We start from the raw sequence: 13123 nt of genomic DNA, 5'->3' as shown, positions 1-13123 counted from the left end.
TGATGCAGTTATTGCAAGAATGAATACCAAAGTACAAAAGGCTACTAAAACGAGCAAAAGTTATAAGTTCAGCAAACTAGATATAGAAGCAGCAACGTCATATCTCAATGAGGAACTTGAAACTTTTGGCTTAGGCAAGGAACTTGTAGAAAAACTATGGCTCAAGTTTAAAAGAATAGTCGAAACAATAGTTGAACATGCACTACATAGATATGTACCTCTTAGAAGAGTTCAGGGTGGGACAGATCGTCCATGGTAAGCAGTCACTGTAAAGAAACTTCTAAGAAACAGAGACTACTGCATAATAGGTATAAAACAAAGCACTCGGCTATAGATAGACAGATGCCGAATGAAACGCGTTTGGCAGTCAAGAGAACAATGCGTGAACCCTTCAGTGACTACCGTAGCAGAATATTCTCGAAAGGTCTTTCACAAAACCCAAAGAAATACTAGACGTATGCAACGGCTGTTAGTGGCACCAAAGTTAGCATCAGCCACTCATGGACAAGGAAGAAACTGAAATTGAGAGTGACAAAGCGAAAGCAGAAATGCTTAACTCTGTTTCCGACTGTATCTTTACAAAGATAAACTCAAGAGTATCTCCCCATTTTAATTCTCACACCACTAAAAACAAGAGTGAAATAGATATTAGTCTCAATGGCGTTGAGAAATAGCTGAAACGATTAAAATACATGGCGTACAACTTTGCTTCCGCCGTTTTTTCCCCAACATTTGAGGCTTTAATGAAACAAATCGGTTACACATGTATTTTCCATCGCTGGACACTACTTTCTCCCATCTTTCGGGCAGACTACGAATCCTGCGTCGAAAAATTGTTCATCTTTTGAAGCGATCCACGAATCGATTCAATTTGTGATTTCTTCATGATCGGAAGTGTTGGTCAGCCAAGCGATGCGCCATTGATCTAAACAGGTGATAGTCAGAGGGAGCAATGTCTGGAGAATACGGCGGGTGGGGTAAGACTTCCCATTTTAACGTTTCCAAGTACGTTCTGACCACTTTTGCAACGTGGGGTCGAGCATTGTCGTGCTGCAAAATCACTTTATCGTGCCTCTCGCTGTATTGTGGCCTTTTGTCTTTTAATGCTCTGCTCAGACGCATTAATTGCGTTCGATAACGAGCACCTGTGATCGTTTCACTTGGTTTTAACACCTCATAGTACATGACGCCGAGCTGGTCCCACCAATTGCAGAGTATGAACTTGGAGCCGTGAATATTGGGTTTCACCGTCGACGTGGAAGAATGGCCGGGATATCTCCATGATTTTTTGCGTTTAGGGTTATCGTAATGAACCCATTTTTCATCCCCGATCACAGTGCGATGCAGAAATCCCTTCCGTTTTGGCCTCTGAAGCAACTGTTCACAAACACACACACGCCGTTCAACGTCTCTTGCTTTTAGCTCACACGGGACCCAAGTTCCTTCTTTCTGAATCATGCCCATAGCCTTGAGACGTTTCTAAGTGGCTTGCTGTGTCACTTCCACTAATCGTGCCAATTCTTCTTGAGCTTGACGCGAGTCTTCAGTCAGCAATGTCCCCAATTCTGCATCTTCGAAAACATTCTCTCTTCCACCACTATGCCGGTCTACGACGTCAAAATCACCCTTCTTGAAGCGTTGAAACCACTCACGACACGTTCTTTCACCAATAGCGTCCTTACCATACGTACTTGAGAGCATTCGATGAGACTCAGATGCTGTTTTCTTCATACTGAAACAAAACAGAAACACCTCCCGCAAATGACGATAATTAGGCTCGTAAACTGACGTTTTCAATCAAGAACAACTTTATGTTGCAGACACAAAACGACTAATGTTTGAATTAGATTATGTTGACCGAGGTCCAAGCTAACTGCCTGACATCTGCGATCTGTTTCTTTCGACCACTACTTACAGTTGTCACCACCTATCGGCAAACGGCGGAAGCAAAATTGTACACCTTGTACAATAAAGCATCAGTGCCTGATGGAATCCCTATCAAATTCTACACCTAATTTGCAGCTGAGTTAGCCCTTCTGTAAACTATAATCTATCGTAGATCCCTCGAACAAAAAAAGAAGAAAGCATAGGTCACACTTGTTTACAAGAAGGGTAGCAGAAGTGATCCACATAACTACCGTCCAATATCCTTGACAGCTATTTGTTGTAAAATCTTAGTACACATTCTTAGCTCAAACATAATGAGATACATCTAACAGAAGGACCTCCTCCACGCTAAACGGCGTGTGCTCGTAGAAGTAACGCCGGGTGTACCCCAGAGAAATGTTTTGGATCCCTTGCTGTTCATTTTGTATTTTAAATGCTCTTGCGGACAATATTAACAGTAACCTCAGCTTTTTCGCAGGTGTCGCAGTTATGTACAACGAAGTACAGTATGAACAAGACTTACAAATATTCAGTCATACCTTGACAAGATTTCAAAGTGGTGCAAAATTGGCAGCTTGCTTTAAATGTTCAGAGATGTAAAACACTGCACTTCACAAAAAGAAAAAAAAGCTTAGTATGATATGAATATATCAGTGAGACACAGTAGGAATCTTTATACTCATAGGAATACCTGGGTGGAACTCTTAGTAGGGACATGCAATAAATAATAATAATGACGTGTGGCTAGGGCCTCCCGTCGGGTAGACCGTTCGCCTGGTGCAGGTCTTTCGAGTTGACGCCACTTCGGCGACCGGCGCGTCGATGGGGATGAAATGATGATGATTAGGACAACACGACATCCAGTCCCTGAGCGGAGAAAAATCTCCGACCCAGCCGGGAACCGAACCCGGGCCCTTAGGATTGACATTCTGTCGCGCTGACCACTTTTTTTTTTTTAATTTCATTTTGTTCGTTTATTCGTTCGTTGCATCTGATCGGGGCGGACGTCGTAAGACACCCTTTTAAGTTCGTTGTTGATCTATTAACTCAGTTTTTTTACTACAGAGGGCAACTAACCCTTTGACCGAACACGCTGAGCTACCGTGCCGGCAACGCACTGACCACTCAGCTACCGGGGGCGGACAGGGACATGCAATGGAACGACCGCATAGATTCCGTGGATAAAGCAGGTAGCAGAGTCTGGTTTATTGGTGGAATAATATGGAAATACAATCAGTCTACAAAAGAGATTGCTCAGAAATCACTCGTGAGAACGGTTCTAGAATATTGCTCAAATGTGTGGGACCCGTACCAAATAGGACTAGCACGGGATATTGAACGTATACAGAGAAAGGCAACACAAACGGTCAAAGGTTTGTTCGACGTGCGGGAGAGTGCGACAGAAACGGTGAACTAGCTGAACTGGCAGAGTCTTGAGGGTAGACTGAAACTATCCCGAGAAAGTCTGTTTACAATATTTAGAGGACCAGCTTTAAATGACGACTCTGAGTATGTACTATAACCCCCTCGCTGCCGTAGGGACAGTGAGCACAAGATTAGCTTAACTACAGCACCCACAGAGGCATGTAAAACAACCATTCTTCCCGCGCTTCGTACGTGGATTGGATGGGATAGACCCTAATAACTGGTACGGTGCGATGTAGCTTCTGCCAGGCTCTTCACATTGGTTCGTAGAGTATAAGTGTAGATGTAGAAGTCCCGTTCCGCTATGTTCCATTGATGTCCAGTGTGAATCGGCCCTTAACACTTTCGCTGCGGCATCGGTGCCGGCGCTCAAGTCTCCAGTGCGACCCGGCAATGTGCGAGTGCGGGCCGGTAACACTCCGAAAGGGCAGCTACCGCTCGTAACCGACGCTCCTAAGCACACCTGAGCTACAGGCTGGCGTCAAGGCCTTGTAAGATCTGTAGGATCATGTTCTATACCGACTTAATGATGACACCTTAGATGCATTACTTCAAATAAGCTTGGACTGTACTGTGGTTATGTTTTAAAGTCTGTTTGCTGTCTGACACCTACAGGGGTCACAGGCGTCATTCAAATGTTCGTGATTTGTTGATAATGTAACAAAAAATACAGTTCAAACAAGCAAAAAATCCACTGCATTCAGGAAAAATTTGGATTCCAAACGCAAATTCTTAAGAAGGAAAAAAAGGGAAACAGGAAACTGGATTCATTTGAAATTATATTTACTTCAAATGCGCATTTTTAAGATTGTCTCTGACAGAGGTCTTCAGTTTAGTAGTATGTTTGCTCCTGGTATGAGAGAATTAGCCATCTACATTTACCATAGACGCCCAGGGGACGCCCGGATGTGTAGAAATTAGTAAGCGAAACATACACTACGTGGAGGCTTCTCTCGTGTCCCCCATCACTTCAATTGCGGTGCTATTAAAACAAATTTAGCACAACAAATTCTTTCGCAAAAATCTGGGAAATTATAAAGCTGTTCAAGCAGTATCCAGGTTTGTCTGGGCAGGTTGTACACTCGTAGGGTGTATCAGGGCGCTTGCCTTGTTCCGCGCACTTCTTACACCGCTTCCTCATAACTTGCTTCTTCCCTGCAGTAGCTTCCCGCTTTTGCACAACGTGTGTTTGTTTGTGATGTTTCTTGCTCACATTCCGTGGAACGTCCATTGGTGGAAGGAAGCCCTTTATAATGTTCATTCTGTAATCGATCAAAGTAATTTTATTTCCTGAGTATTTGTTGTACAGATATAGAGAATTGAAAACTAGCATGTCACTGACATGAAATAATAGCTTTTTCGGCCAGCGGATAGTCTTTAGTTCACATAAACAATACGATAACATCTGATCTTGTTTATGAGTCCCAGACATACACGCATTCAGCCGGCCAGAGTGGCCGAGCGGTTCTAGGCACTACAGTCTGGAACCGCGCGAAAACTACGGTCGCAGGTTCGAATCCTGCCTCGGGGATGGATGTGTGTGACGTCCTTAGGTTAGTTAGGTTTAAGTAGTTCTAAGTTCTAGGGGACTGATGACCTCAGATGTTAAGTCCCATAGTGCTCAGAGTCATTTGAAAAAGAATGTAACGTGTATCGTAGGAGACGTTAACCCGAAGTCACAAAAAATTAAGCTGGAATTGTTAAGCATCGATACTCATGCCCCTGTGATCTGGGCTGACGCGTTTGATTCGTTTGCCCCCCAATTTTAAGACGACGCTGTACTGCTTCCCTCCCCCTTCCGCTGGTTCCCGCCGCGCGGCGTGTTGATCGCGCATGCGCACTGGTGGCTGCGGCGGGGTTGGTAGCTTAGCCGGCGCGGGTCCGCTGGCCGGGCTCCATTCCAGCGTTGCGTCCTGACCCAGACGCTACAGGTATCGCGCGTGTTAGGTGTGGTGGTGAACTCGTGACTCCCTGCAACAATGGCTTCCTTCCTGGTGAGGTCCGGCGTGCGGGCGGTGTTGGAGGCGGCGGCGTCGGCGGGCGTCGTGACGCCCAGGCGTCTGGTGGTGGAGCAGCAGCGCCTCTTCAGCAAGGTAAGTCTGCAGTCATCTACTTTGCGACGCGTATTTTGTGCCCGGGCGATTGCTGCCTTTCAGAAAGAGAGTGTGAGTAAACAGGTTTTTCAGGGACCGTTACTCGTTACAGTTTCCAACATGTTTTCAATTACGGCCCTACCTTCAAACACATAAAAAGGCAGTACAAAAAATTTGACATGAAACCACACAGATCTTTGTTTTCTATGTAGGCACGTATTTTGAACTTCTCTGTGCATCATAGATATTTGTCCTCTTGCAGCGTACTCTGTGTGTTCTTCACAAGTTTGTAAACAGATAGCCACAGCGAATGGAAGAAACTGAATACGACACAAGAATACAGCAATTGCTGATTAACAGAGTAGACCAGAATACTTGCCAAGATAAAACCATGTATTTTCATGTTAAATGTTTTTATATCACCTTTTTTTTGCCTGATGATGGGATCGTACTTCGAAATATGTCGCAATATTAAATAACTAGCTTAGCGCCCGGTGTTTCGCTCACGCAGACTGTACGGTCTGCACAGATTTGCTTTTTTTTTTTTTTTTTTTTTTTAAATCGAATTTTTATGTTGTTTACAAACTGCAACACCTTTTAAACTTTACACGCTAATTAAAGCCATAGTACAAGAGTCTTTTTCGAATGAACTTCTGACCAAAAAGCAGTTCTGGTAGGTGGAGTCCAAGGTTTTCGTTGATCATGTCTTTTGCCTTCTTGTCGTGATATTTCCATAGAAACTTTCAACCCCTAACGCAGATTTCTTTATATCCAACCAAGAAGTCAAATACCAATTTTCGTAGCTGTATCTTTAAAATGCTTAGTAGTTCTTTAATAATGATTTATTTTCGAAGAATCTTTCACTTTCGTAAAATCCTTCTTAAACAACGGCTACAGTACAAGATCAACACTCTCTCCAAAGTTCAAGACTCTGTCTTGAACGGTTTGGGCTGGGCCTTGATGAGTCAGTCAATCAGTCAGGACATTGCCGTATATAAGCAAGTTAACAACAAATTGTGATTGATAGCGGCTCTCAGTATCCTGCCACTGCATCGCCTTGTATATCTTCTAGTATGGTATGTGTCAGTATTATAGCAGTCGGGCAACAGTACCTCCGTTTCAATAAACGTGCGACTAGATTCCTCTTCACTTTCGGCTACGACTGACTTGTCATCAGTGTGCAAAGGCGGCCACACACGTGACTGCAAGTCTGACAAACATGCACGAGCAAGCATTCTTGACTGTCTGTGCCGCAATTTTGTGCATTATATAGGACTGTTTAAGCTGCTTGACGCTTCATCGACTTTAAATCATGCAAGCGTGTTAAAATACGTAGCAAAGGTTAGTTCCAATGCAACCTTCCTAGCGCTCTTATTTCGAGAAACTTGAAGCAAATCAAGGTGGACAAGTTTATTCGTGTATACGAAAACTAGCCCTTCTTCAACAGCCGGCCAGAGTGGCCGAGCGGTTCTAGGCGCTTCAGTCTGGGACCGCTACGGTCGCAGGTTCGAATCCTGCCTCGGGCATGGATGTATGTGATGTCCTTAGGTTAGTTGGGTTTAAGTAGTTCTCAGCTGTTAAGTCCCATAGTGCTCAGAGCCATTTGAACCATTTAACCCTCCTTCACAACATGAAATCGAAAGGCTATCACGGCAATTCAAAGAGGAGTGTTGCATATGCTAAACTTTTCACAAAATACCATCCATTCTTAAAGAAACTTGTCATTATTAAACCGATAAATTCTCCTGGAATCGATTGCAGTACGGGAAAAATTGAAGGACGAGCGAAAGTACTCAAATAAACAACCGCGTATTACAGATGTGTATAGATGGAAACACCCAAAGGCAATGGGACGGAAATCGCGAGATTTGATGTACATATACAGACAAAGCAATGATGACAGTTTCGGAAAACTGGATAATTTATTCAAAAGAATGTAATTAAGCAAGTCAGTAACGTGTTGATCCACCTCTGGTCCTTACGCAAGCAGTTATTCGTCTTGCCATTGATTGATAGAGTAGTTGGATGTCGTTCTGAGGGATATAGTGCCAGATTCTGTCCACTAGGGCACGTTAGATAGCCAGAATCCCGTGATGGTTGGAGGGCGTTGCCCATAATACTCCAAAGGTTCTCAATTGGGAAGAGATCCGCTTGCCTAGCTGGCCAACGTCGAGTTTGGCAAGCACGAAGAGAAGTAGTAGAAACTCTCGCCGTATGGGGGCGGCCATTATCTTGCTGAAATGTAAGCCCAGGGTGCCTTGCCGCGGAGGGCATCAAAACGGGGCTGTAAAGGCGCCGCGGGTGCCAAGCAAAGAGGTCCCACTATGAAAAGAAATGGCACCCCAAACCATCATTCCTGGCTGTAGGTCCGTATGGCGGCCGACGGTCAGGTTGGTATCCCGCTGTCCAGGGTCTCGATAAATGTCTTCAACCTGGAATCTTATTGAGTGTAGTAGAATTGTCCTCTGTGACGAGTCCTGCTTCGGAATGGCGAAAATTTGTCTGGAGATGCCCCGAACAGCAGTGGGATGTCAGCCTAACTGTCGCCACCACTACGGCCCGACAACAGGGAGTAATGGTCTTGGGTGCCATTTCTTTTCAGGCCTCCTTCGGTTATCATCCACGACGCCCCTACAGCATATCGGTATGGCGACGATATTCTACGCCCTGGTTTGTTGTCCTTCGTGGCAAGCCGCCCTGGGCTTACATTTCAACAAGATAATGCTCGGCCGCACATGGTCAAAGCTTCTACTGCTTGTCTTCGTGTTTTCCAAATCCTACTTTGGGCAGCAATTTCATCTGATCTCTCCCCAGTTGAGAACGTTTGGAGCATTATGGGCAGGGTATCCAACCATCTCAGGATATTCACAATCACATGTGCCTATTGGACAGAATTTGGCACGATTGAATAATAGCTTTCATAAGGGCCAGAGGTGGACCAACGCGTTACTGAGTTGCTCAGTTTTTGAAGGTCTTAGTCTTGGATAAATCATCACATTTTTGTGAAATTATAATCATATGTTTGTTGTATATGTAAATCACATCTAAGGATATCCGTTCCATTCTTTAATTCCTTCGTCGTGCGTTGCTCTTTTATTATTTGGTGTCATGATAGAGATTGTTCTGTTTACCCAGAAATAACTATAACAGTCATGTGGATACATCTTGAAAGCAGACTCTTTGTTTTTTCTTCTTCTATTCTTTTTTTTTTTCGTACCGGAAAGGGAAAACCAGCCGAAACTAGCAAATCAAAATGGTTCAAATGGCTCTGAGCACTATGGGACTTAACATCTACGGTCATAAGTCCCCTAGAACTTAGAACTACTTAAACCTAACTAACCTAAGAACAGCACACAACACCCAGTCATCACGAGGCAGAGAAAATCCCTAGCCCCGCCGGGAATCGAACCCGGGCGCGGGAAGCGAGAACGCTACCGCACGACCACGAGCTGCGGAGTAGCAGATCATCTTCCTTCGAGCTCTACGTATTGGTAGCACAGGTTGATATTTGAGCGAGCTTGCTTGGACCGTGTAGAAGAGAAGGGTATTTGTGCATGCTCGCACAAAACGCTTGACAATGCCTGCTTGTCAAGTTTGCAGTTATCTGTCTGGCTATCTTAACACATCATTTGCTTTAAACCTCTGTCGGCTCGTGCTGGTCGCAGTTGTAAAAGCCAACGGGTCCTGATCAGAAGCGGCTTCAACTGAATTCTATTAGTCAGAAATGGAATGGGCCATTGAAAGTGTTTGAATTCTGCCCCTTCACTCTGATTGGGTCGAAGGCCCAAATGTTGAACAATTTCGTGGAGCGGATTTAGAGCTCGCGAAATCAGTGTGTCGGCGGGGGACGTGTTTTCGCCGAATATTTCAGGTGTCGGGGGAAGGCGACCGTGCTCGCCGAGTTATTTCTTGCAGTAAGCAAGGAGTGAGAGGTTTTCATCGAAGATAATGAATCATAAGCGTTTCCCTGGACATTTGAGGGTTTTTCTCGCGAGGCACGGAAGGAAGGTTTCAAGTGACCCGTTATCATGCTAGCGCTTGCGGCTGCGAGACGTCGAACCCTAATCTTGCTCCCTTTTCTTTGAGCACACAAGGAGCGTCGAAGCTGTTAAGAGAGCCAAAGCGGGGCGCTGCCGCCTGTAACAATGCTTGTCTACTCGGTGACTGATAACACTTGCTGAGGCGAACGTCCGCTGGTTCCTATAAACACACTGCTGGGTGGCCGCTGCACTCACTTCCTGCATCGGAACCGTTGGGTGGTTAGGGGGGGGGGGGCGGTGGTGCAGTCCCAGCAGCAGTTACGGGCCTTGTCCGCTGTCAGCGGGGGACAGGGGTGGCCAAGGAAGGCATGTAGACCGCAGGACTTATCCTGGCCAGATGGCCTAGTCAAAGACCCTGTGGAGGCGGTCAGAGAGCGGCTGTCTGACGGAGCTCCCTCCACATTGTTAAGCTATCAGGTTCATTCGAGTAAAGCCGTCGGTACACGGACCGTGCTGTCGAACGTTAACGTTGAGCGTGCCAAGTTCAACGTGCTGCTGAACGCTCAGGAACGATGCGACTTGTGTATACCGTACGTGGGCCCCAACGTGGTATACGCGATCGCAACGCACTCCAGCGGTAGTTGAGGGATGTTTCTAGTTTGTAAATCACACTGTTTACTCCACAGGCGTGCCTAAAATTCCCATGCTAGCTCTATTAAACCCACATTTACCCCATCGTCCACGAAAAGGAAGGTACCATGTCCAGTGAATAAGGACATAGGCTTATAAAAGTTCCATGACAAACAGTGCATTACAAATTAGGAATACTTCTCCGCACAAGATAAACATCATTTCATCATTCCCACATTTTAGTGAAACCCCAAGGTCAGTCTTGCTTGATCACTGTTCCTATCCAGTAGCAGAATTTTTGCAACATGTGAATTACGAAGCGTAAAAGAAAAAGGAGCAAAATATCTTTATGTAAGTAGCACAAGCTGTCCTCTAGATTAAGCCAATCAAACAAAGTCACCCCTCAAAAAAAGGTGAACTTATATTTACATAACATCAAATATTATAGTATATATTTATATTAACCTAATATTAAAGTATCAGAACCTAATAAAAAAGCGAATGTTAGGGGGGAAAAAATTGGTAGCGTCAAGGGACGAACCACTGCCTCAACTAACAGCTGAGTACAGGACAGTGACTCTACTCATTACGCTAAACCAACATCAAACTGTATGCGTCTAATCATATTGTGTTACGCCTTGCTGAAAACCTTAATCGTAGATATGTTACTAATTGAAATTTAATTATAACAAATTGTACCAAGAACAATACGTTTTGGGTGCATCTTCAGTTTGTCGCTGCCTTCAAATAGCCTACTCTCAATACGCAAGTTACAGTAATTCTTTTGCCACGAATATGATGTTTCTCATTATTTTATTGGAACGAATCACACAGTTAACAATGGGTTTTCCAGTGAGTCTCAATTTGCTGGTGCTCAGAAACGGCATATATACATACACCTATAGGCTTGAAATGAATGCCAATATGGCACCTCACAACTCTGTACTGAAGGGAGACGGCGTGCTTGCGGCGTAGGTGGCGTTGTGCTCTCTCATTGGTCAACGCTCAGACGCACGCTCAGAATATCTGACATGCCAGATATTGCTCTGCACGTTCGGAACGTTCTGTTCCACTCTATGACGTCAGAAACTCGGCACGCTCAACGTTTGGATGCACGGTCCGTGTGCCGACGGCTTAAGGCTATCGAAGCCGAATGGAATCGTTTTCAAACTGACTCTACTGCACATGCGCAGAACTCTTACTCGGAAGTATGATTTGCGCGTTTCGTTGCCTGACCACCTGTAGCATTAGTTGAACCTCTGGTCTCTTCGCTTTGCTCAAATGTTTCTGATGTAAATAATGAAACAGTGCACCTGGTACGTATTTTTTTTTCATACATTTACGTAAGTATGTTGTGTGGTGTTTGTAAGTGTGGCCGAAATACTAAATGTCTTTTTCCAAAGCTGTTTCACAGAGGAAGACTGCACTGTAGTTCCTTCTCTAGATTGTCGCACAGATGACAAAGTGGTAGATATCGAAATACATGACAGAGGGATAGAAAAACAATTAAAATCGCTCAAAAGAGGAAAGGCCGCTGGACCTGATGGGATACCAGTTCGATTTTACACAGAGTACGCGAAGGAACTTGCCCCCCTTCTTGCAGGGGTGGACCGTAGCTCTCTAGAAGAGCGTAGCGTTCGAAAAGATTGGAAAAGGGCACAGGTCATCCCCGTTTTCAAGAAGGGACATCGAACACATGTGCAGAACTATAGACCTATATCTCAAATGTCGATCAGTTGTAGAATTTCGCCGGCCGGGGTGGCCAAGCGGTTAAAGGCGCTACAGTTCTAGGGGACTAATGACCATAGAAGTTAAGTCCCATAGTGCTCAGAGCCATTTGAACCATATTTTTTTTTTTTTTTTTTTTTTTTGTAGAATTTTGGAACACGTATTATGTTCGAGTATTATGACCTTTCTGGAGACTAGAAATCTACTCTGTAGGAATCAGCATGGCTTTCGAAAAAGGCTTTCGTGTGAAACCCAGCTCGCGCTATTCGTCCACGAGACTCAGAGGGCCATAGACACGGGTTCCCAGGTAGATGCCGTTTCTGTTGACTCCCGCAAGGCGTTTGATACAGTTCCCCACAGTCGTTTAATGAACAAAGTAAGAGCATATGGACTATCAGACCAATTGTGCGACTGGATTGAAGAGTTCCTAGATAACAGAACGCAGCATGTCATTCTCAATGGAGAGAAGTCTTCTGAAGCAAGAGTGTTTTCAGGTGTGCCGCAGGGGACTGTCGTACGACCGTTGCTATTCACTATATATATATATATATATATATATATATATATATATATATATATATATATATACTCCTGGAAATTGAAATAAGAACACCGTGAATTCATTGTCCCAGGAAGGGGAAACTTTATTGACACATTCCTGGGGTCAGATACATCACATGATCACACTGACAGAACCACAGGCACATAGACACAGGCAACAGAGCATGCACAATGTCGGCACTAGTACAGTGTATATCCACCTTTCGCAGCAATGCAGGCTGCTATTCTCCCATGGAGACGATCGTAGAGATGCTGGATGTAGTCCTGTGGAACGGCTTGCCATGCCATTTCCACCTGGCGCCTCAGTTGGACCAGCGTTCGTGCTGGACGTGCAGACCGCGCGAGACGACGCTTCATCCAGTCCCAAACATGCTCAATGGGGGACAGATCCGGAGATCTTGCTGGCCAGGGTAGTTGACTTACACCTTCTAGAGCACGTTGGGTGGCACGGGATACATGCGGACGTGCATTGTCCTGTTGGAACAGCAAGTTCCCTTGCCGGTCTAGGAATGGTAGAACGATGGGTTCGATGACGGTTTGGATGTACCGTGCACTATTCAGTGTCCCCTCGACGATCACCAGTGGTGTACGGCCAGTGTAGGAGATCGCTCCCCACACCATGATGCCGGGTGTTGGCCCTGTGTGCCTCGGTCGTATGCAGTCCTGATTGTGGCGCTCACCTGCACGGCGCCAAACACGCATACGACCATCATTGGCACCAAGGCAGAAGCGACTCTAATCGCTGAAGACGACACGTCTCCATTCGTCCCTCCATTCACGCCTGTCGCGACACCACTGGAGGCGGGCTGCACGATGTTG

General features: G+C 45.3%; 1 protein-coding gene across 1 annotated transcript in view; it reads left to right on the top strand.

Annotated features, from left to right (window-relative positions):
* The first annotated feature begins 5230 nt into the window (after positions 1-5230).
* LOC124545245 (sarcoplasmic calcium-binding protein) overlaps positions 5231-13123 on the top strand; it is a 189741-nt gene continuing 181848 nt past the window's right edge. Inside the window, exon 1 of the mRNA XM_047124118.1 lies at positions 5231-5405. Coding sequence (XP_046980074.1) covers positions 5292-5405 — 114 coding nt within the window. The 5' untranslated portion in view covers positions 5231-5291. The remainder of the gene's footprint in view (positions 5406-13123) is intronic.

Source organism: Schistocerca americana, chromosome 8 (assembly GCF_021461395.2).
Source record: "Schistocerca americana isolate TAMUIC-IGC-003095 chromosome 8, iqSchAmer2.1, whole genome shotgun sequence".
Taxonomy (NCBI): domain Eukaryota; kingdom Metazoa; phylum Arthropoda; class Insecta; order Orthoptera; family Acrididae; genus Schistocerca; species Schistocerca americana.
This window is presented reverse-complemented; position numbering and strand designations above follow the sequence as displayed.